This window comes from Arachis hypogaea, chromosome 8, assembly GCF_003086295.3.
Source record: "Arachis hypogaea cultivar Tifrunner chromosome 8, arahy.Tifrunner.gnm2.J5K5, whole genome shotgun sequence".
Classification (NCBI taxonomy): domain Eukaryota; kingdom Viridiplantae; phylum Streptophyta; class Magnoliopsida; order Fabales; family Fabaceae; genus Arachis; species Arachis hypogaea.
This window is the reverse complement of record NC_092043.1, coordinates 8,686,013-8,704,925: the sequence shown is the minus strand read 5'-3', so window position 1 is coordinate 8,704,925 and position 18,913 is coordinate 8,686,013. Positions and strand designations below refer to the sequence as shown.

General features: G+C 33.2%; 3 protein-coding genes and 2 non-coding genes across 6 annotated transcripts; 1 reads left to right on the top strand and 4 right to left on the bottom strand.

The window, feature by feature from the left end:
* Positions 1–3,105: 3,105 nt before the first annotated feature.
* TRNAF-GAA (transfer RNA phenylalanine (anticodon GAA)) lies at positions 3,106–3,178 on the bottom strand. The gene has a single exon. It is a non-coding gene; the product is annotated as a tRNA-Phe (tRNA).
* Positions 3,179–5,805: 2,627 nt separating this feature from the next.
* On the top strand, positions 5,806–9,160 carry LOC112705960 (hydroxyproline O-galactosyltransferase HPGT1). Its single transcript, XM_025757007.2, has 12 exons — positions 5,806–6,238; positions 6,305–6,368; positions 6,453–6,502; positions 6,607–6,800; positions 6,943–7,006; positions 7,094–7,166; positions 7,317–7,440; positions 7,741–7,828; positions 7,926–7,976; positions 8,239–8,310; positions 8,396–8,508; positions 8,734–9,160. Exons 1-12 carry the CDS (start codon positions 6,132–6,134, stop codon positions 8,754–8,756), a joined length of 1,023 nt encoding a protein of 340 aa, XP_025612792.1. The 5' UTR covers positions 5,806–6,131; the 3' UTR covers positions 8,757–9,160.
* TRNAF-GAA (transfer RNA phenylalanine (anticodon GAA)) lies at positions 5,825–5,897 on the bottom strand. Its single transcript has one exon. It is a non-coding gene; the product is annotated as a tRNA-Phe (tRNA).
* A 461-nt stretch (positions 9,161–9,621) lies between the features above and the next one.
* Positions 9,622–12,372, bottom strand: LOC112705959 (uncharacterized). The gene is made up of 5 exons (XM_025757006.2): positions 11,969–12,372; positions 11,692–11,741; positions 11,107–11,280; positions 10,878–10,979; positions 9,622–10,346 (listed from the first exon to the last, which is right to left on the bottom strand). The coding sequence occupies exons 1-5, from the start codon at positions 12,114–12,116 to the stop codon at positions 10,212–10,214; spliced, it is 609 nt and encodes a 202-aa protein (XP_025612791.1). The 5' UTR covers positions 12,117–12,372; the 3' UTR covers positions 9,622–10,211.
* An 848-nt stretch (positions 12,373–13,220) lies between these two features.
* LOC112705958 (uncharacterized) lies at positions 13,221–17,363 on the bottom strand. 2 transcript variants are annotated; one of them, XM_025757005.3, is made up of 4 exons: positions 16,976–17,363; positions 16,463–16,498; positions 14,387–16,030; positions 13,221–13,793 (listed from the first exon to the last, which is right to left on the bottom strand). In XM_025757005.3, coding segments are annotated over exons 2-4 (2,052 nt in total). In that variant the 5' UTR covers positions 16,464–16,498; positions 16,976–17,363; the 3' UTR covers positions 13,221–13,386. The 2 variants fall into 2 exon arrangements, with proteins under 2 accessions (XP_025612790.1, XP_025612789.1); XM_025757004.3 differs by lacking the exon at positions 16,976–17,363 and having other exon boundaries at positions 16,463–16,968.
* Positions 17,364–18,913: the final 1,550 nt, after the last annotated feature.

Sequence of the window (18,913 nt, the reverse complement as noted above, 5' to 3'; positions counted from 1 at the left end):
ACCAAAGTTACATAATGATTACGACACATAAACTCAATTCGAAAACAAGCACACAAATAAGACTGAATCATGAACAAAAATACATCTAAAATGAATTTTGGATTAGACAATGCCATTAATATGTTTCTTCTTCTTTTTTGTTTGATATTTTCTTTTTTTCTTGATTTTATTCCTCTCAAGAGTAGTAAATCAAGAAGAATTTTGAAAAAATAAAATAAGAAGAAAAAGATGAAGAAGAAAAAGATGAAAAAGAAGAAGAAATAGAAGATGAAGAGGAAGAGGAGAAAGAATTTTGAATTGTGCAGGACAACAAGTCCAAATGCACTTTAATTCACTCAGAAATGAACCGAAATTATATAATGATTACGACACAATTAACTCAAAAACGAACCGAAATTACATATTGGATTGCGACACAATTAACTCAAAAATGAATCGAAATTATATAATGATTGCGACACATAAACTCGGTTAAAAAATAAGCATATAAACAAGACTGACTCATGAACAAAAGCACATCCAAAATTAATTTTGGATCAGACAACGTCATTAATATATTTCTTCTTCTTTTTTGTTTGATATTTTCTTCTCTTTTTCTTGGTTTTATTCCTCTTAAGAGTGTGAAACAAGAAAAACTATAAGAAAATGAAAAAAGAAGGAGAAGATGAAGAAGAAAAAGATGAAAAAAAGAAGTAGCAGCAGAATATGAGAAAGAAGAGGAGAAAGAATTCCGAATTGTGCAGGACGAGTCCAAATGCATCTTAATTCACTCAGAAATGAACCAAAATTACATAATGGATTGTAATACAATTAACTTAGAAATGAACCAAAATTATATAACAATTGTGACATAATTAACTCAAAAAAGAATCGAAATTACATAATAATTGCGACACATAAACTCAGTTCGAAAATAAGCACACAAACAAGATTGAATCGTGAACAAAAATACATCTAAAATCAATTTTGGATCAGACAATATCATCAAAATAACAAAAATTTAACAATAACAATAACAACAATAATGATAACAACGATATGTATAAGAAGAAGATAATAATGATGACAGAGGAGAAGAAGAAAAAGGAAGGAGAAGAAAAAAGGAAGGAGGATGAGATGGTGGTGTTGCTGGTGATGATGACGATAACAGAAGAAGAAGAAACAGGTGCACATGAATTTAAAATACTTGGTTGGACTTAGTTAGGGTTATGATTTGGATGTAGAGTGTAAATCCCGGTTAAATTAGTAAGTAATTAGTCAATAAATTAGTTTTTAATAAGGATGATTAGAAATATGAATATTATATCAAATTAGGATAGAGCTCATCGAAACGAGAATTTTGACACTAATTTTAAAGAAAACGGTCCAAAATTGGATCGAATGAGCCGAATCGATTGAACCGAACCCGAACCAGGCTATCGGTCCAACTGGACCAGCCCTTTTAAGTGAACCTAACAGTGCCTTCTCCCTCATTTTCAGCAACACGAAGGTGAAAGCTTTTCTAGGGAGGAGAGTAACGAAACACCCCGTAACTTTACGGTAAATTTTCAACTCCCGTAACTTTTTCGTCTGAGCTCCAATCGCCACACCGTTTGTGGCCACGCATTCACCGTGTCAAGCTCTATGTTTCTATCGGAACAATTTTATAGGTAACTCGTTATTTCACACTCAGCCTTCATTTCCCCCAATTTTCGAGTTTTGAGAAGGAATGTTGAATTCCTTTGATTTTTTATGTTTTAGGATCCAATTAGCATGAGAAAAACGTTCACTCTTGCTTATGTGAAGCTTGGATAAGGTGAGAATATGATAATTCTATTTTAATTTTATTGGATTTGAGCTTTGAGTATTAAATTGGATATATATGTGTTATAAATGTATATTAGGTTGTGAATAAATAATTGGAGTTTGAAATTATGAATACTGGAACTTGGAGGAAGCGGGTTAGTTGAGGTTTTGAGGGCTGTGTTCTTTTAGAAAAATTGTCTTGGAATAATACTTGGGAATTGGCTAAGGTATGGTTTGGGTTTCTTTCATTTAATATATAATGTTCTGTGAAAACTTAGGCTAGATGACCATAGGATAAGTCGGAATGCAGGTGTATGTTAATGTTTAGTAATTTGTTATCAAATATATTTGGTTGGTGCTTGTGGATTAGCTGGTGATTTGGTGAATTATTGATTTAAGGTATAACTATTGTGGATGTTGTTGTGATAATGAGGTATTTTGTGTTAAAAGCCTAGGATTTGTGAACTATGATTCTTATTTGAATTTTGGTTGTTGGATTTGAATATTGTATGAGTATAATTGTTGATCTGAGGTAGATTTATTGTGGTGATTGTTATGCTGATGAGGAAGGGTATGTTGAATTGAAAAGAATGCAGGTTTGGACCTGAAAAGGGTGGCAAAGTCCGAATTTTAGAGGAGATGCTGCCGAAATTTTATAAAAATTAGAGATTTTGTTTATATGATTATTTAAAAAGATTTAGATTCAAAGGTTATATGGTTTGATTGAGTTATTAAGAAAATGAGCATGTTTTAAGTTTGATTCATTTAGAAAAGAATGAATTATGTTTTGAATTGGAACTATTGATGGACGGAATGAGAGGTGCAATAATGAAGGATAAGGATTGAATATGATTGATGTATGATGATGAATGAGATGCGATTGAGAATGATGTGGATGTTGATGAATTATAATTGAATTATTTATATGGCTTATGAATTTGAATAATCTGAGATACGAGATTCCTTGGATTAAGTATCGTGGCTTGCCACCACGTGTACCAGGTTGAAAATTCGATACTCTGTTGACCCTACGATGTAAGTGTGACCGGACACTATATAAATTCTCGGGAATGTTACCCCTATTAAGCAATATTGATTATTTGAGAAAAACTATACATAGACTTTTGGGGATGCACGTCGGGGGACAAACTAAGTACAATTCAGACTTGCATAGACTTTTGGGGATGCACGTCGGGGGACAAACTAAGTACAATTCAGACTTGTCGGGTTGGCTGGATAACCAACAGTTTAGTGTGATAGGGTATATATATATATATGACCGAGATAAATAATTTTATTTAGTAAAATATTATTGTCTAATGCGGTGAGCGTGGATTGAACACGCGGCCTTCAGATCTTCAGTCTGACGCTCTCCCAACTGAGCTATCCCCGCAACATGTTTTTTGTCTTATTAAAAAGATATACAATTATTACACAGTGATCAAAAAATTCTAATGACGTATGAAATTGGTAGAGCTAGATGAGGAAGGAGAAGATAAGAGATTGTGGTGACGAAAGCTGCGTTTTTTACCTCTATAGGCACTTCTGCTGCTTGTATAGCAACAAACAAGTAGAAACAAAATATAATTGATTTATAAAACTTACATTGAATCTAACCTTATTAAGAACATCTTCAACAATTTTGGTTATTTGATATCTTTCACCACGCTGATTAATCCTCATTTGAGCCAATACATCATCTGCATTTTGATTTTGATGAGCAATTCGAGGATTATCTCCCCTAAATTGCATATCATTTTCTACATTTCTAGGCCTCCCATCCCTTGATTCATTTGCCGATTTTGATCTCCTTTATCATAATCAACAATTCAAGCAACTCTCTCCACTCGCCTAGCAAGGCGCTCGAATTTTGATTCATGATTAGCCATCATAGGGTTTAAAATTGTAGTCATCTGTTGAGTTAATAAATTAACTAAATCATTATGACTTTCATCGACCTGTTGTCGAAAAGTCGCCATTGAATTAGAAGCATTCGATGTAGAATCCATCTAATAATCTTGAAAAAACTCAGAATACACTGGATGCCCTGGGTTAACACCAAAACTCGATGAATTTCCAAATATTGAAAAAACATAACCAGGTGGAGTGTAACTTAAACAAATGTCATATGGAGGCCAACCAGCAGTTACTGGTGGTTGCGTTATAGCAACCCGTAAACGTTGATTTCATCCACTGTTTTCCATTGGAGGATTAGTAACAGTCACATTCTCCACCACTATACTACTTTTGGCATGTGTTATCACCTCCACCGGTGTTTGGGTGACTACAGCAATATTTTCAGTTGCAGATGATTCAACATTAGCATTAGAAACTTCTTCAGCCATTCAAATATTCTTGTCACTTCTAAGTTGCATGCACTAAATAATTTCAAAAATACTTTTCACATACTTAATATTTAAATAGTCCCACCGCGCGTGCCAATTTGTTTTATCGATTTTTAGCCAATCCAAAGTTGTTCGATATCTAGTGGTCTGGGAACGAAATCTACTCCTCTGTGGGTACCAATTTTTTAAAGTGCATCAAAAGATCTTTCTATCGAGCAAAATAAAAGAAAATCTGAAAGATAAACAAAGTAAACTCTGAAAATAAATCGACTGAATTTAAAATGAATTGCCTTCAATTTAAATAAAAGTTGTAAATTGTCTTCGATAGAATCGAAGAACTTTGAAATCGAAAAAGTAAAGTGCTGAACTTTTAAAGTAAAATAAGAAAAGTAAATGTGCTTGAAAGATAAATTTGCAAAGAAAATAAAGGTTACAGGGAATGTAAATGAAAAGTAAAGATATGGAAGGAACCCTAAAGAAAAAAATGACTCAAACACAAACTCAGTAAGTCGCAAGATATATGAGTGTGTTTGAGTATTTTTCTAAAGCAAACTTCCAACCTTTTCTTCTTCGATTTTTCATCTATTTATTGAAGTCATTGACCAATTAGATTCAAGAGTAACTCCCGTGTACGCTATCTTTTGCATAACCGTTCCCACTCTTTTTGTACAACGTGGATAACTGTTAACAATCGACTCTAAATGATCTTATTCCTCGACAAAATACATTGACGGGCTTTTATCCTTCATTTTCTGACAAAATCCTTCTCGATCTAACCTCTGTTCCTCAAAATAAAAAATTCATTGTACTTCGACTATGATGTCTTCGATATCAAATATTTTCGATCAACAATCACATTGTCAAAAAAAAAAAAAAGAAATTAAATGGGGTATTTAACGTTCCTATATATAAAAATATTGTATTTTTGGATTTTATTAGTACTTTGTTTGTCTAATTTAAAAAAATAATATTATATATACACAAAAATAATCATTAAAATTAAATTAATTACTATATATTTATATATAATTACATGTATTATTTAACTTATTTTTTATACGTATTTTATATTATAATATATATTATCTATTAATATATTAATAGCTGATTTTAATGTATATTTTAATATTATTATTTTAAAATATATTTTTGAAATAAATTTAAATTTTTTTTCATAAAACATAAATTTGGAGGATCAAAATATAAAATATATTTTTATATATAAAATATGTTCGTGTTAAATTTGGACACTAAATTAAATAGTTTTATTAGATACAAAAAAATGTTCTAAACGAAATATATAATTATATAATATAAATAAAATTAAGACTAATTATAGTTTTGTTGTTATATATATATATATGTGGCCGATATCACCCATCAGTTTTACATAAAAATTATTGGAGAAATTAAAATGATACAAAAAAATGTTCTAAACGAAATATATAATTATATAATATAAATAAAATTAAGACTAATTATAGTTTTGTTGTTATATATATATATATGTGGCCGATATCACCCATCAGTTTTACATAAAAATTATTGGAGAAATTAAAATGATATAATATAAATAAAAGTAATACTAATTATAGTTTTGTTGTTATATATATATATATATATATATATATATATATATATATATATATATGTGGCCGATATCACTCCATCAGTTGGAGAAATTAAAAAACAAATGCGGTGAGCGTGGATCGAACACGCGACCTTCAGATCTTCAGTCTGACGCTCTCCCAACTGAACTATCCCCGCAACATATTTTTTATTTTATTAAAACAATATACAATTATTAAAAAGTGGTAATAAAATTACGCAAACGAATGAATTTCGTAGAGGTGGACGAGGAAGGAGAAGAGAAGTGGTGACGAAAGCTGCGTTTTTTGGGTTGGTTGCTTGACTTGTGTTTACAGTCATTTACTTCGTCTCCTTTCTCTGCAACTAACTGCAGAGAGAGAGAGAGAGAGATTGGATCTGAGATTGAATTGAATGCAGAGCAGCAGCAGGGGATCATCGATGGCTTATCCATCGTTCCGCATCCCTGCACTTCTCATCTCAATGTTCGCCACGTTCGCTTCCTTCTACGTCGCCGGAAGGTACTTCTTCTCTCTTCTCTTTCCTCTTCCTCTTCCTCTTTGCATTTCTCAACCATTCCTCTTCAGGTTATGGCAGGACTCGCAGAACAGGGTTTATCTCATCAAACAGCTCGACAGGATCACTGGCCAGGTAATTCTTCAAGTTCCTAACAATCTGATTTTTGTTCATTTTAGTCTAATCATGCTTAGGGTTTCCTTCTGTTAACTGTTATAGGGACAATCTGCGATATCAGTAGAAGATACCTTGAAGATCATAACCTGCAGGTTCACTCAACTTGATCTCTTAATTCTTGTTTGGATATTTGTTATTGAGGATCATTTCGTGCTTGGAACTTGTTCAGTACTTGTTTCATCGTGTGATTGTTTAGGGAACAGCACAAGAAGCTCGATTCCCTTGAGATGGAACTTGCTGCGGCTAGGCAAGAGGGTTTTGTTTCGAAGCGATTGCTTGAGACCAATGGGACTTACTCTGAGGGAAGGCCTTTGGTCATGATAGGTATACTCACAACATTTGGCCGCCAGAAGAATAGAGACGCCATTCGCAATGCCTGGATGGGAAGTGGTAATTATGTTTTGTTCTTCCTCTTGCTTAATCAGAAGTCACTGACATTGTAAACTACTCTGCCATGATTAATATTGCACGGTTTGCTCACTGAGATTGTGGATTAGAGGTGGTTTTAACATTAAGAGTTCTTTCTTTGCAGGTGCAGCTTTGAAGAAACTGGAGGATGGAAAGGGCATTGTTGCACGATTTGTTATTGGGAGAAGGTTTAAATTCTTACTTTTAATTTTTCTGGGATGAGGGGGCATGTTGGATCCAATTGTGATTCTTATGGCTTATAAACAACTTTGCAGTGAAAATCGTGGGAACAATCAGGATAAGGACATTGATCGTGAGAATAGGCTGACCAATGACTTCCTAATTCTTGTAAGTTTAAGTTGTCTAAGGATTTTATTCTCTTTAAGCATTCTGCTTTACTGGAATTTGGCAAGTATTTTGTGGCATACTGTGAGTAGAAAATGAGGCTTCAGAGCATAACCTGGTTTAGCTCACTGCCTTCAACTCTTATGTTGACAGGATGATCATGTGGAATCAAACGAGGGGCTCCCAAATAAGGCTAAATTGTTTTTTGCTTATGCTGCAGATAAATGGGATGCTGAGTTTTTTGCTAAAGTAAATGATGATGTTTATGTAAATATTGGTTAGTTTCTCTTTTACTAGATTATAAGACTCTTCTTTTCTAATTTGAGAATTTTTCACGTGTCTTATCAGCAAAAGTTATTAGCTTTCAAAATTAATTCCGAATTGTGATCAAAACTCAAAGTTAATTATAGGAGTATTGGGACCCTTGTACAAATGGTATCCTAACTAATCCCCTAATCATATGATAATATTTCTTGTGTTCCTTTCTGCAGAATGCAATCAACTTTTCTATTCCTATACTATTTTGTGATTGGACATGTATTTATATGCCTTGCCAATGATTTGTTTTCTTTCACAGATGCCTTGGGTTCTACACTGGCAACTCATTTGGACAAACCTCGTGTTTACATGGGGTGCATGAAATCAGGAGAAGTTTTCTCTGAACCGTGAGTCCCTAATGGGGATGACATTTGAAACTTCACATGCTTGTAAAAAAAAAAATATGATCATGGTTCTCATACAAGTCTCTATGAATTATGTCAGGAAACATAGATGGTATGAACCAGAATGGTGGAAATTTGGCGACAAGAAATCGTAAGTCAAACAACCAGTTAATTTGTATGACTGTGAGTGGATAAGATTGAATTTTTCTCCGATGCAAACTTATATCAATTGGTTTTTTTTGCCTGACATCAATTGGTTATTTTCAACAAGGACAGCCAAGATAGTCAAATATTTAACTTTCTAGTATTTGGTGCACAAATCTCAGTGCATTTGTATGGTGTTTCACAAATGTCTTTCCTCATGCTTTCTGTTTTCTCCACTTAAGTTGATGATTTATCTACTGTTCAAACAGATATTTTCGTCATGCATCAGGAGAGATGTATGTCATATCACGAGCCTTGGCTAAATTTGTATCAATAAACAGGTTGGTACCAGTTTTTACTGTGTTTATTCTTAGCTACCATCCAACTGTGTATGCAACTAAATGTTGTTCTGTTATGACTTGACAGATTTGTTCTCCGCACCTATGCCCACGACGATGTTAGTGCTGGATCCTGGTTTATTGGTCTTGATGTGAAGCATGTTGATGAATCAAAGTTTTGTTGCTCATCTTGGTCAACAGGTTTCTCTCACAATTCCTGTGTCTTTGTTTAGCTTGTGTGCATGTAATGTGCTCATTAAAATACAAGCTCACGTCTTCACCATACCGTGGACCAAGCCATTTATATCCCAACTTGACAACTTCAGTTATCTATGTGATTATTATGGAATTTACTTGATATAAAAAGTTTTGATATGTATCAAATGTCATTTCAGCCTCAAAGTGATATGGATTTTTTATATGCAGGTGCTATCTGTGCGGGTGTTTGAGGAGATTCCAGTGCATTGTGTGTGAAGATTACCAATGTAATACAGAGCCACCAATTGTTTAAAGGTTTGATTTTCAGAGATATTTTATCTCTACCGTGAGTTGAGTGATTATGGTAGACATGTTTGTTGCAAAGTTGCTTCTAGATTTGGAGTTTATTGAGAAAAACATTCATTAACTAGTGGCAACGGTGGACTAAAAAATGCACATTCCCACCTATCGGTTTCTTTGGTTCTGAATTCATTATGGACAGAGAAAGATAGTTTACTTCCGAAAGTATTTAACTACTGTATTCTATAGGAGTGACAGCATGATAGCGGATCATTTTTTCTTGTGTTGTAAATGACAATGGCATGGTATTTGACTCCAGTTTTTCCTTTATGAGATATAGGCTTGTTGTAACCAAGTCCAAAAACTTGCTCTTTTTTTAGCTTCGGATAGTTTACGTTATTAACCCGAAAATGAAAATAAAATAAAACAAAAGACTTGGTAAGGTATGCTTTAAGTAGGGCAAATTATACTCTACCCGCGGATATTCAATCTGGATCAATCCGTTTGGTTAAGAAAGTGAGTGTTGAACCCACAATATTTCTCTTGTAAAAACTTGAAATAACCATTAAATTAGTTGATCATTTATTTGTAATTTTATGTTAGATTTTTTTAAAATTTTATTATTTTTAATTTTAATTTAAACTTAGTTTTTTTAAATTTGGAATGGTTAAATTTTATATTTGCTTGAAATTTTTTTATTTTTGTACAGATATAGCCAGATAAAGGGTTTAGAACTTTAAGGTGTGAATAAGATTAAGATTGAGTAATTGTAGAGTAGGAGAGAATTTTAAAAAAAATTTCAACCCGTAAATAAAATTAGAGTGGAATACAAATCTTATTCTACCATACCCATTGTCAACCCTAGCTTTAAGATTTCCAATGACCATAAAGTTAAGAGTTAACTTTAATTCTGTCGAATCTGTGAAGCTATAAGCTCCAAAGTCGTAACATACTAATAGTAGTAATGTAGTATCTTAAAGTACAGAAAAATTCGACTAATCCGTCCGTATCTCTGGGGATTTGGCAATAAGACGGGAACCTCGATTGTTCTATAATCAACGCCAAGTTTTGAAGTGATTCAATAATCCAAATTCCAAAACATTGGTCTCGGCCAAAATAAATTTTTTCCAAAAGAAATCAGAGATTCTCGCCTGCGAGGTTTAATCTTTCCGGGTGGATCAGAATAACTGAATAGGAAATAAGAAATAATCGGCTCTAATTTATCATCCCTAAGTAAAAAAGAAAAACACAAATCCCTTCAAACTGATAAATTCACATATCCTAAACTCGAACTCTTTAGGAGCAGCATATCGAGAATAACAGATTGCCCACCCATGTCATTGCTATCTATATTTGACCGATGTTCTATCATCATACAAAAGGGACGATAAAGCTACTTCACAGTCTCATGATGAGCCACTAAGGAAATGTGCTAGTGCCTTGTCTGTGTCATTGTCATGCATAATCAGAGCTTCAGTAACGCTGTTGGACGAAAATCCCATTTCACGCAGAAGGGTGTAAGCATTGACAAATTCCTGAACCTACAAAACCCAAATGAATGATGAATAATACATTAGGTCAACAAAACAATGTATGCATCAAGATTGGCGCATTTTCTGGCTGCTGACATAGTTCAATAGTTATAAATAAGAAAGATTTCGATCACCATTTTGAAGAAGAAATACAGTAAAATGCCTGGAGAAGGAACATGGAACCAACATAAAATCCAATGAAATTGCTATTTGAAAACCATAAACATACAATAACGCAGGCAACAAAACAATTTAGATAGAAAAAGTGATATGTGAAGTTTTAATTTGATGACTAACAAATTCAACAGTTATTATTTGGAGGAGAAACCCTAGTATGAAGAAAAGAACCATGTGAGTCATGGTATGTCCATAATCAAGAATTCAAAAAATTATTCATCCTGGAGAGTCAGCACAACGAGAGAGTTTTTTGATATATACTATTATGCAGAAACAAAAATTAATCATACAGAACTATTACAAAGATGTTGTCTGAGAACCATGCACATTTATGGGCACAAGGTAACAGGATCGAGAATATACCTTAGTTGGATTATCCCCATAATTTGCAACAGCTATGGGAACGGCCTCTCGGTTGAGACCCATGGCAATATATTTGCTCACAACAGGATCTGCAACAGAAACCTGTAAAACAAATGTTGCATTACACACCCTGTGAATTGGAGGCAGTAACGAATCCTAGACAAGAAACTCACACAGGTTAAATAAATAGCATATTTTGAAACTTCTATATCTTAAATCAATGACATACCCTTGGTGACGATGATGACGATATTGATTCAGAAACCTTAGGCAGATTTTCTGTCCCAAATTTGCTCCAATTTGGGTTTTCCTTCTGTGCTTCAGCCATAATTTTTCTCTCCAATCCAAAGTCAAACTGGAAGTTGCTACGCGGAATATCTCCCACATGTGGTGATAAATGAGGCTGCAAATTTTCCGAAACCACTCAGAATTGTATTCAACTAGCAAAAAAGACACAACTCACCCATGTCGAGTAGGCAAACCTTGAGTACTTTCACAGACAAGGTAAATAGAGAAGAACAACCTCACAAAGAAACACTCAACAACTGAATAATAACAAGTGATCAAGATATACAGCAAAAGCTATGGTAGAATCAAGTGGCTCTACAGAGATAGTTCAACAAGGCAAATTGAAGCAAATGAAAGTAGCATTCTAAGTCTCAACAATGCAACAAGAGCATACACATCATTACAAATTTCAGAATAATATCAAGGAGTAACAAATGAAATATTACGGTAAGTAAAGTTCAGAGAATATCTAGAACCCCAACGAATGCAAAATTCAGGGGAGGAAAAAGAAAGAATGAAATCTTACCGGCGGTGTGATCCTATATTCTGGCTTGATAGTAACCTTGATGCCCAATCCTACCACAAATTCAAAAAAAAAAAAAAAAAGCCACAACGCCGTCAATTTCCCGATGCCAAATCGAATTATAGTTTTTCAGAAATTAACAACAGCAGTGAGAAACAAACAATATCAATTACTAATTCAATCTAATATAATCCAATCCCTAAATCTAGCTTACCAGTTCCAACACAACCTCTGAAAGCAAATAAATAAAACTCTCCATCAGATGAAAGAAGAGGCGTACCAGAAGAAGAGGACGGAGGAGGAGCAGGACTCTGCTGATAGGGCGAGGGGCGGCCGACGGCGGCGTGAGGGTGCGGACCGATCTTCGGGTACAGAGGTTGCGGGCCGTACATGGAGGTCGACGAAGACGACGGTGGTGGACGGTACATCGGGACTTGTGCCGAATGAAACAAATAACAATATCAATATGAACAGCAATCAATTTTAGGAAGCAGAATTTGGCGTGTTTATGAACAATTTCATGGAAGAAGAGGAGAGAAATAGAGAATATGCAACGATATTAGGAGAAGCGTGTGCCTTCCAGTGCCACGTATGCACCAAACCTTGCCTTAATGCCTTCTGCTTTAAGTTATTAACAATAATTTCAAAATAGCTATAAGTTATCTCCTTACTGGGAAACAGGAGAAGCTATAATTTTTTTTTGAGTTAAATAAAGATGTTTAGGATGTTTTTTTTTAAGATTTTTTAAAATAATTAAAATTTAATATATATAATTTATTAAATTATATTATTTTTATTAAAATTAGATCAGATAAATTGATTTGGTTAAAAAATTGATAATCTATATTTTGAATTGATCTAAATTAATATTTTTTTATAAAAAATAATTATAATATTTATATTATAAAAAATGACTAAAACACTCTTATATATATATATATATATATATATATATATATATATATATATATATATATATTAAAAATCTTAAATTCTAACTCTTTTCTTTTTTTTGTGTCGTTATAGGGTTAGAATTTAAGATTTTTAAAATTAAAAAAAATATATACTAAAAATATTTTAGTAATTTTTTATAATAAAATTATTATAGTCATTTTTTATAAAACAAATATTAATTTAAATCGATTTAATGTTTGGTTTACCAATTTTTCGACCAAATCAATTTGTTTGATCTAATTTTGACAAAAATAATATAGTTTAATCAATTATATATATTAAATTTTAGTTAATAATAAACATCTTTAAAAGAAGACATTTTAAACATCTTTATTAGAGTGTCTCTTTTCTTTTTTTTTTTTTTTTTGACTTTTGAATTATAAAAAAATATCTTCTAACTTTTTAGATTGCTTACACAATTTCTAATCACTAGGTATAATTAAGCACTGGCCAACAAGGCTGTATAAATAAATTAAAATGAAAATCGCATCAAAACTAAAATTCTATTTTTACTAAGAGTTGCCCCTGTCAGCCTAAGGCTTGATAATTTCTACATTTTGCAACTCACAAAACACAGGTGAAGCAAGTTTGACTTGTATATCTTAATATAACAATAACAATACATTAATTACTTATCCTACATGGCGAGAAATGGCGAGCTAATTGACTATTAGCCATGTCTTCACATTCATATCACTTGAAATATACATATACATTGCAATTCCTACATGGCTACAAAATATGCTACAGCCCAAATATGGGGTCATTTGCTCCAAATATGGAAGAACCAAACTGTCTTGTATTAAGATCACTGCCATCCAAGGCTGAACCGAAACGATCCAACCACTGAGTTGGACTTGCAGTTTCATTCTCCTCCACCCACTCAGAAGTCATGTCAATATCATCAACTTGAAGCAGATCAACTTCTGAAGACTTTGCTTTCATCTGCCTTGCCAACTTGAGATTGTAGTTTATGTAAACAAGGTCATTCAATGTTTCTCTATCAATCTTGTTCCTCTTCTCCGAGTGAATCTTCCGGAACGTGCTCCACTGCCTCTGAAAAGAGAAGGTACTACAGACTTGGCTTAGTATTCTAATGGCAACCCGTTGCAACCCGGGGGCAGAGTCGCCATATTGTTCCCACCAAAGCCCTACAATGAATAAGCAAAGAATTTGCAGATAAAAGAAATCATGATTTATCCATCGCCAAAGGTAAAGCATCAGACTGGGAAACACAGCATTGATGCTGCTTCAGCATATAAATCACAGTAGTTAAGACCCTGAGAGCCAACAATTTACAGGGTCTAGCACTCAATAAAACTAGGCATGTATGAAAAATCCATATTTTGTTTCAAGTTAGGCTTAGTAGCTTTGTAGATATACACACCAGGCAAACTTCAGGCAATTAATCCTAGACAAATCATAGAACTTTTCACTGTCAATGAACACAAAAAAGTGAAAAACTGCATTTTTTTTTTCAAAACTTAACAAGGCTAGTATTCCCAAATGAAAAGATGAAAACCTGCTAGAATTGGAGGAAATTTGGGGCAAATTTAACCCCTAAAACACATGATTTTCTTTATCCAAAGTTTAATCCTTAATCAGCCCTTATACCCTCCTCTCTATCAAATTTGCAGGTGGGAAAATTATGCAGCTTAAAAAAGAACAGATAGAAGGAGAAAAAAAATAAAAGAAACAAAATTGGCTCCCTTTGAAACAAAATGGTTCAGTGGGCAGAACTTACATGGAGCAACTGTGCTTCTTGCCTCCTTTGCTAGGCTACAACCAAACATCCCATGAGCCTTTGTAAAAGTATAGATTTGATTGGTGATATCACGCCTCATATCTGGCACGGGAAGTAATTTCTCCAGAACCTTATAGAAGTCTTCTTTTATCGAGGAAAGGAACTTTATTTCAGGATTGTATTGGATACTGGGGTTCAAAAAGGCTGCAGCTGCATGTAGAGGAGAATGCAGTTGGTCACGCCACTTTTTGTCTACTATATCTAAGAATGTCTTGCATTTGTTCTCATCCATTATGTAATATGTTCTAATTGATTCCTTTGCCCTGGTCATTAATTCATATATTGAACCTACAGTTGGTTTCCCTTCCGATACTTCCCTCAAAACTTTCAAAAAAGGTTCAGAGATAGCCACACACTCTTCAACTGTCCTCCAGAAATCACCATCTTCAGCAATTGTAATACAAGAGTGAGTCTGTGGCTTGTTTGCATATGAAGTGTTTGAGGCATATTCAGGGCTGTGGAACATAAGCTTCAATCTTGTTCTTAGCTTCAACATAGACTGTAAAGACAGGAAAGTTGATACAGATTTCGTGATCCCAGTCCTAATAAGTTCCTGGCCTCCACTGAACTTCTTCATAAGATCAAGCAATGAGGCATTGTTGTATATTAACTTTGATATGGTTTGTGCTTGTAAAATACATCTAGTAACCCAATCTACCTTGGAGAAGTCCTCCAATATTAGATTCAAACACTGAGAAGCACAAGGAGATACAAATATAGTTCCATAGTTCTGCACAATATGATTAGCAATGCCAGTGTAGTTAAAACTACTATCCATGATGATCTGCACAACATTGTCTGAGCCAAACTCTTGAATTACAGAATCAAAAAGATCGGCAAGCCATTTTGTATTCTTGAAATATGCAGAGGCATCCACAGTTTTGTGGAAAAATGTCCTGGATGGTGATGAGACTAAGAAATTAATCATGGCCTTGGACTTATAATCAGTCCATGTATCTGCAATAATGGTACAACCTGTGGTCGCCCACTCTTTCTCAACATCTTTCGACTGTAAGCCCACTTCTGATTTTATCCGTTCCAACCATGTTGTTTTCAGGACTTCAGCTGATGGACCTGTAAATCCAGGACCACACTTCGCAATTGCATCAATCATCAATTGATAGGATGAAGATCGCGCAACGCTGAAGTCTAGCTTATTCTCAAAAAAGAACAGGGCAATGCTTCTCTCTGCATTTTCTTGGTTGTTTGCAGAGGATGGCGTCAAAGGATTGCTAGTAGGGAAAATCTTCACAGCAGAGGATGGTGCATCCATAGATGTAAGAGCTTTATTTGCGGACATAGTACTGGGAGACTTAACCTCTGCTACTGCTAGCGCTAGTTTCTGCTTCTTCACACTTGAAGTTTCTTTGACTTCTTCCTTTGTTGCTATTATAGCCCTTACTCTATCTGTAACATCATCTCTGACCTTGCTACATGGATTTACCCCTTTACTTGGAAATCTAGACAAATGATGCTTCAACCTACTAATACCACCATTAAGAACTCTCTGGCAGAATTTGCACCTGACTTTGTTTCCATCTAATTTATCTGCATATTCCCAACAGACATCTTTTTCTCGAACCACTACAAGGTAATTTTAAGAGGGGAAAAAAAGATTCAATACAGTATATATGCCGAAATGTTCTTTCTTCCTTTCTGCTTAAAGTACTTCATTTATACAATATAAAAAAAAAAAAGTACTTCATTTACATCAAACATCAAAGAAACTAAGAGTAGGGTTGTCAAAATTTTTCAAAAGTACAAAATATAAATTGAAATATAAATTATTGGAGCTTAGGTTAACCAGAATTGTAGAATTCAGAATGTAAACTCATAAGGTAGACATAGGGGGGAGGGGGGGGGGGGGGATCTAAACTTGTAAACTTGTTACGAGTTTACCAATTAACTCGAGAGTTTGATAACCATGTTCCTATAATCCTAGCTTCACTAATGATACTATCAGCATCCATTACATTTCAACAAATAGATAGAATGAAAATCAGAAACTGAGCTTACTTAGGATGCAGTAGCTCTTCTGGATGTATGAAAACCCTGCATGAAAAGATGACCAAACAATACAAAACAAAAGAAGAATCTCATTAGAAACACAGCACATATAATGGATCATGAGCATTCAATAAGGAAAGCAACAACAAAATTGAATTATGAACTCAGTGCATTAGTGAACTTCCTCAAAAGATACACAATAGAGCTCCATAACATATTGTAAATCTTCCTTTCCATCTTAAAGCATTAAATCAAACATGTTACCAGATGGAACAATGTAATGTAATTAATAATCAAATCAAACTTAATTAAAAATCTTCATTGACTCTTCCTATAAAAATGTACTAAATCTTATAAAATTTAATAATCCAATCTCGAATTTTAACACTTGCGAAGATAAAATTTAAGGTGGAAAAGACACAGAGAATAATTCAACATTTAAAGCAAATTAAAAGGGAAAAGAGATGCTGATGACATGGTTCAGGAAAAGAATATGAGATTAGCGATAAATTAGGAGCTTACGAAGTGAGAGAGAAAGAGATTGGTCTTTCTCGACGGAGAGATAATCGGAGGTCGCAGATTTCAATAATTTGTTTCCGATTTATCGCGATATTTTCGAGCTAGGGTTTATGTAATGTAAGTATGATGTGCTGTGCCTGTAAGTAAATGCGCACTCTCTCTCTGTATCTCATCTTCTTATCTTCTCTTGTATTTTCTCGTTTTTCGATTTCTTCAATTTTTAGTTTGCGTGATATGCATCTCTGATCTCCCAGTTGGGTTTCTTTCTGCCGATATCTCGCGCGCCTTTTCGGTCTAGCCAATCATAAGGAGCCACGTGGAGTTACGATTCTCATGTCACCAACCACGAAGGGCTGTTATTACATTCTGAGAATTCATTACAAGAAGTCTTAAATTTAGTTGACATCCTTAAATCTTAAATGGTCGTTTGTAATTACCAACTAGTAGTATATCTAATCGTGTCATTAATGTGATAATACACGAAAATATAGTAATTATTGCTATAAAACATAGCGACTAAAGACTATAGGTAGTGGCGTGGCGTGCCTGTTGATTTATTTTTTTATTTATTAAATATGTATAAAAATAATACAAATTGATTTAGTTAAAATGAACAAGTGAGTATGATGCAACATAAAATTCAAAAAATAAAAAGAAAATGCTTCTTACAGGTTGCAAAAATTAAAACCCTTATGACAAATCTAAACCCAACTCATTCCCGGTGTCTTAGTCAAATGGGAGCATGAGACATGCAACTCAATGTTGTCATTAAGGTATATGTTGCATCTTACATCACATTATTTTTAGATAGCTTCTCATAAGAAGTAGTTAGAAAAACAATTGAAAATTTTAGATCTTTTTAATTGTTCTTTTAATACTAAATAAAAAAAAGGTTTTAATTTTTTTAATTTTTTATGTTTTTAAAAATTGAATATATATTTAAATTTTTACACATTATTCTTTTGGCTTGTTTTGAGTCCCGTGCATTTGTCAAGGCCTAAAGTTCCACCAGAATAATCCTTTATCGATTACTATTATTTTTTATATTTAGATATTATATATTATTTAAAACATATTAATATTCGTAAGTATATGATAACAAGGGAACAATTCATGCAAAGTTATTTGACTTTTAAGGAGCACACTTTTCTATCACCAAGAACTAACATCCACCCCTGCCCACACCCTTTATTTAAGAATAGAAAAGATCAGAGCACTATTCATTCTTGTGGTTACAGTGATAATATATTTTAATTAGTTGTATTTTATTACTTGAGCTTATGCAATTTGGTGGGACAAAAGCATAGTCGAATATAAATTATTGTCATAAAAATAACAATAATAATATATTCGTGCTAGTAGTAAAGTAAATTTTTCATTTTAACTTTTAACTGCTCTCAAATCACATTCTCATGAACTAATGAAGCTCTCATTGACCAATTTAGGCATGATAAATTGACTTTAACATACACTCGATATCCTTTTGTATTAAATTGCTTTAGAGTATCATCTATTTGTATTTAATTATTTTGAAGATGTTTATTGTTTAATAACCCTTAATGGTTGGGAATTAATAGCTGAATATATGTCTCGATTTTTCTCCTAACTCTCCCAACCAATTATTAAGGTTGAAGAATTTGTCTGCATTATTACGAGAGTTCCAAAATTATTCACAAACAATTTTTTATTAATTAAAATATTTAAATTAGTCCTAAAAAATTTTAGATTAACACTTTGTTCTTTAACGAACTTTTCTTTTAGAAGTTATTGAGAATTAATTTCGTTAGGTAGGTAGATTGATCGTTTTGCTGTTATTTTAAAAGGAGACTAATTTATTTTATCGAAATATTTTTTAATTTAATTATCTTATAATAATATTTGTTAGCAACTTATTTATTCAATACATATTAAAATTTTAATTGAGTGCGATGAAAGGATCAA

Excerpts from the sequence above, each read along its gene's own strand:
- LOC112705960 (XM_025757007.2), top strand. The coding sequence starts at position 6,132 with ATGCAGAGCAGCAGCAGGGGATCATCGATGGCTTATCCATCGTTCCGC. Across the intron at positions 7,167-7,316 it reads CCAATGACTTCCTAATTCTT|GATGATCATGTGGAATCAAA; the intron begins GTAAGTTTAAGT and ends TTATGTTGACAG. Across the intron at positions 7,977-8,238 it reads AAATTTGGCGACAAGAAATC|ATATTTTCGTCATGCATCAG; the intron begins GTAAGTCAAACA and ends CTGTTCAAACAG.
- LOC112705959 (XM_025757006.2), bottom strand. The coding sequence starts at position 12,116 with ATGTACCGTCCACCACCGTCGTCTTCGTCGACCTCCATGTACGGCCCG. Across the intron at positions 11,281-11,691 it reads AATATAGGATCACACCGCCG|CCTCATTTATCACCACATGT; the intron begins GTAAGATTTCAT and ends GAAAATTTGCAG. Across the intron at positions 10,980-11,106 it reads CGTCATCATCGTCACCAAGG|GTTTCTGTTGCAGATCCTGT; the intron begins GTATGTCATTGA and ends TTTGTTTTACAG.
- LOC112705958 (XM_025757004.3), bottom strand. The coding sequence starts at position 16,580 with ATGCTCATGATCCATTATATGTGCTGTGTTTCTAATGAGATTCTTCTT. Across the intron at positions 16,031-16,462 it reads GAAGAGCTACTGCATCCTAA|TGGTTCGAGAAAAAGATGTC; the intron begins GTAAGCTCAGTT and ends ATTACCTTGTAG. Across the intron at positions 13,794-14,386 it reads AAGAAGCACAGTTGCTCCAT|GGCTTTGGTGGGAACAATAT; the intron begins GTAAGTTCTGCC and ends TATTCATTGTAG.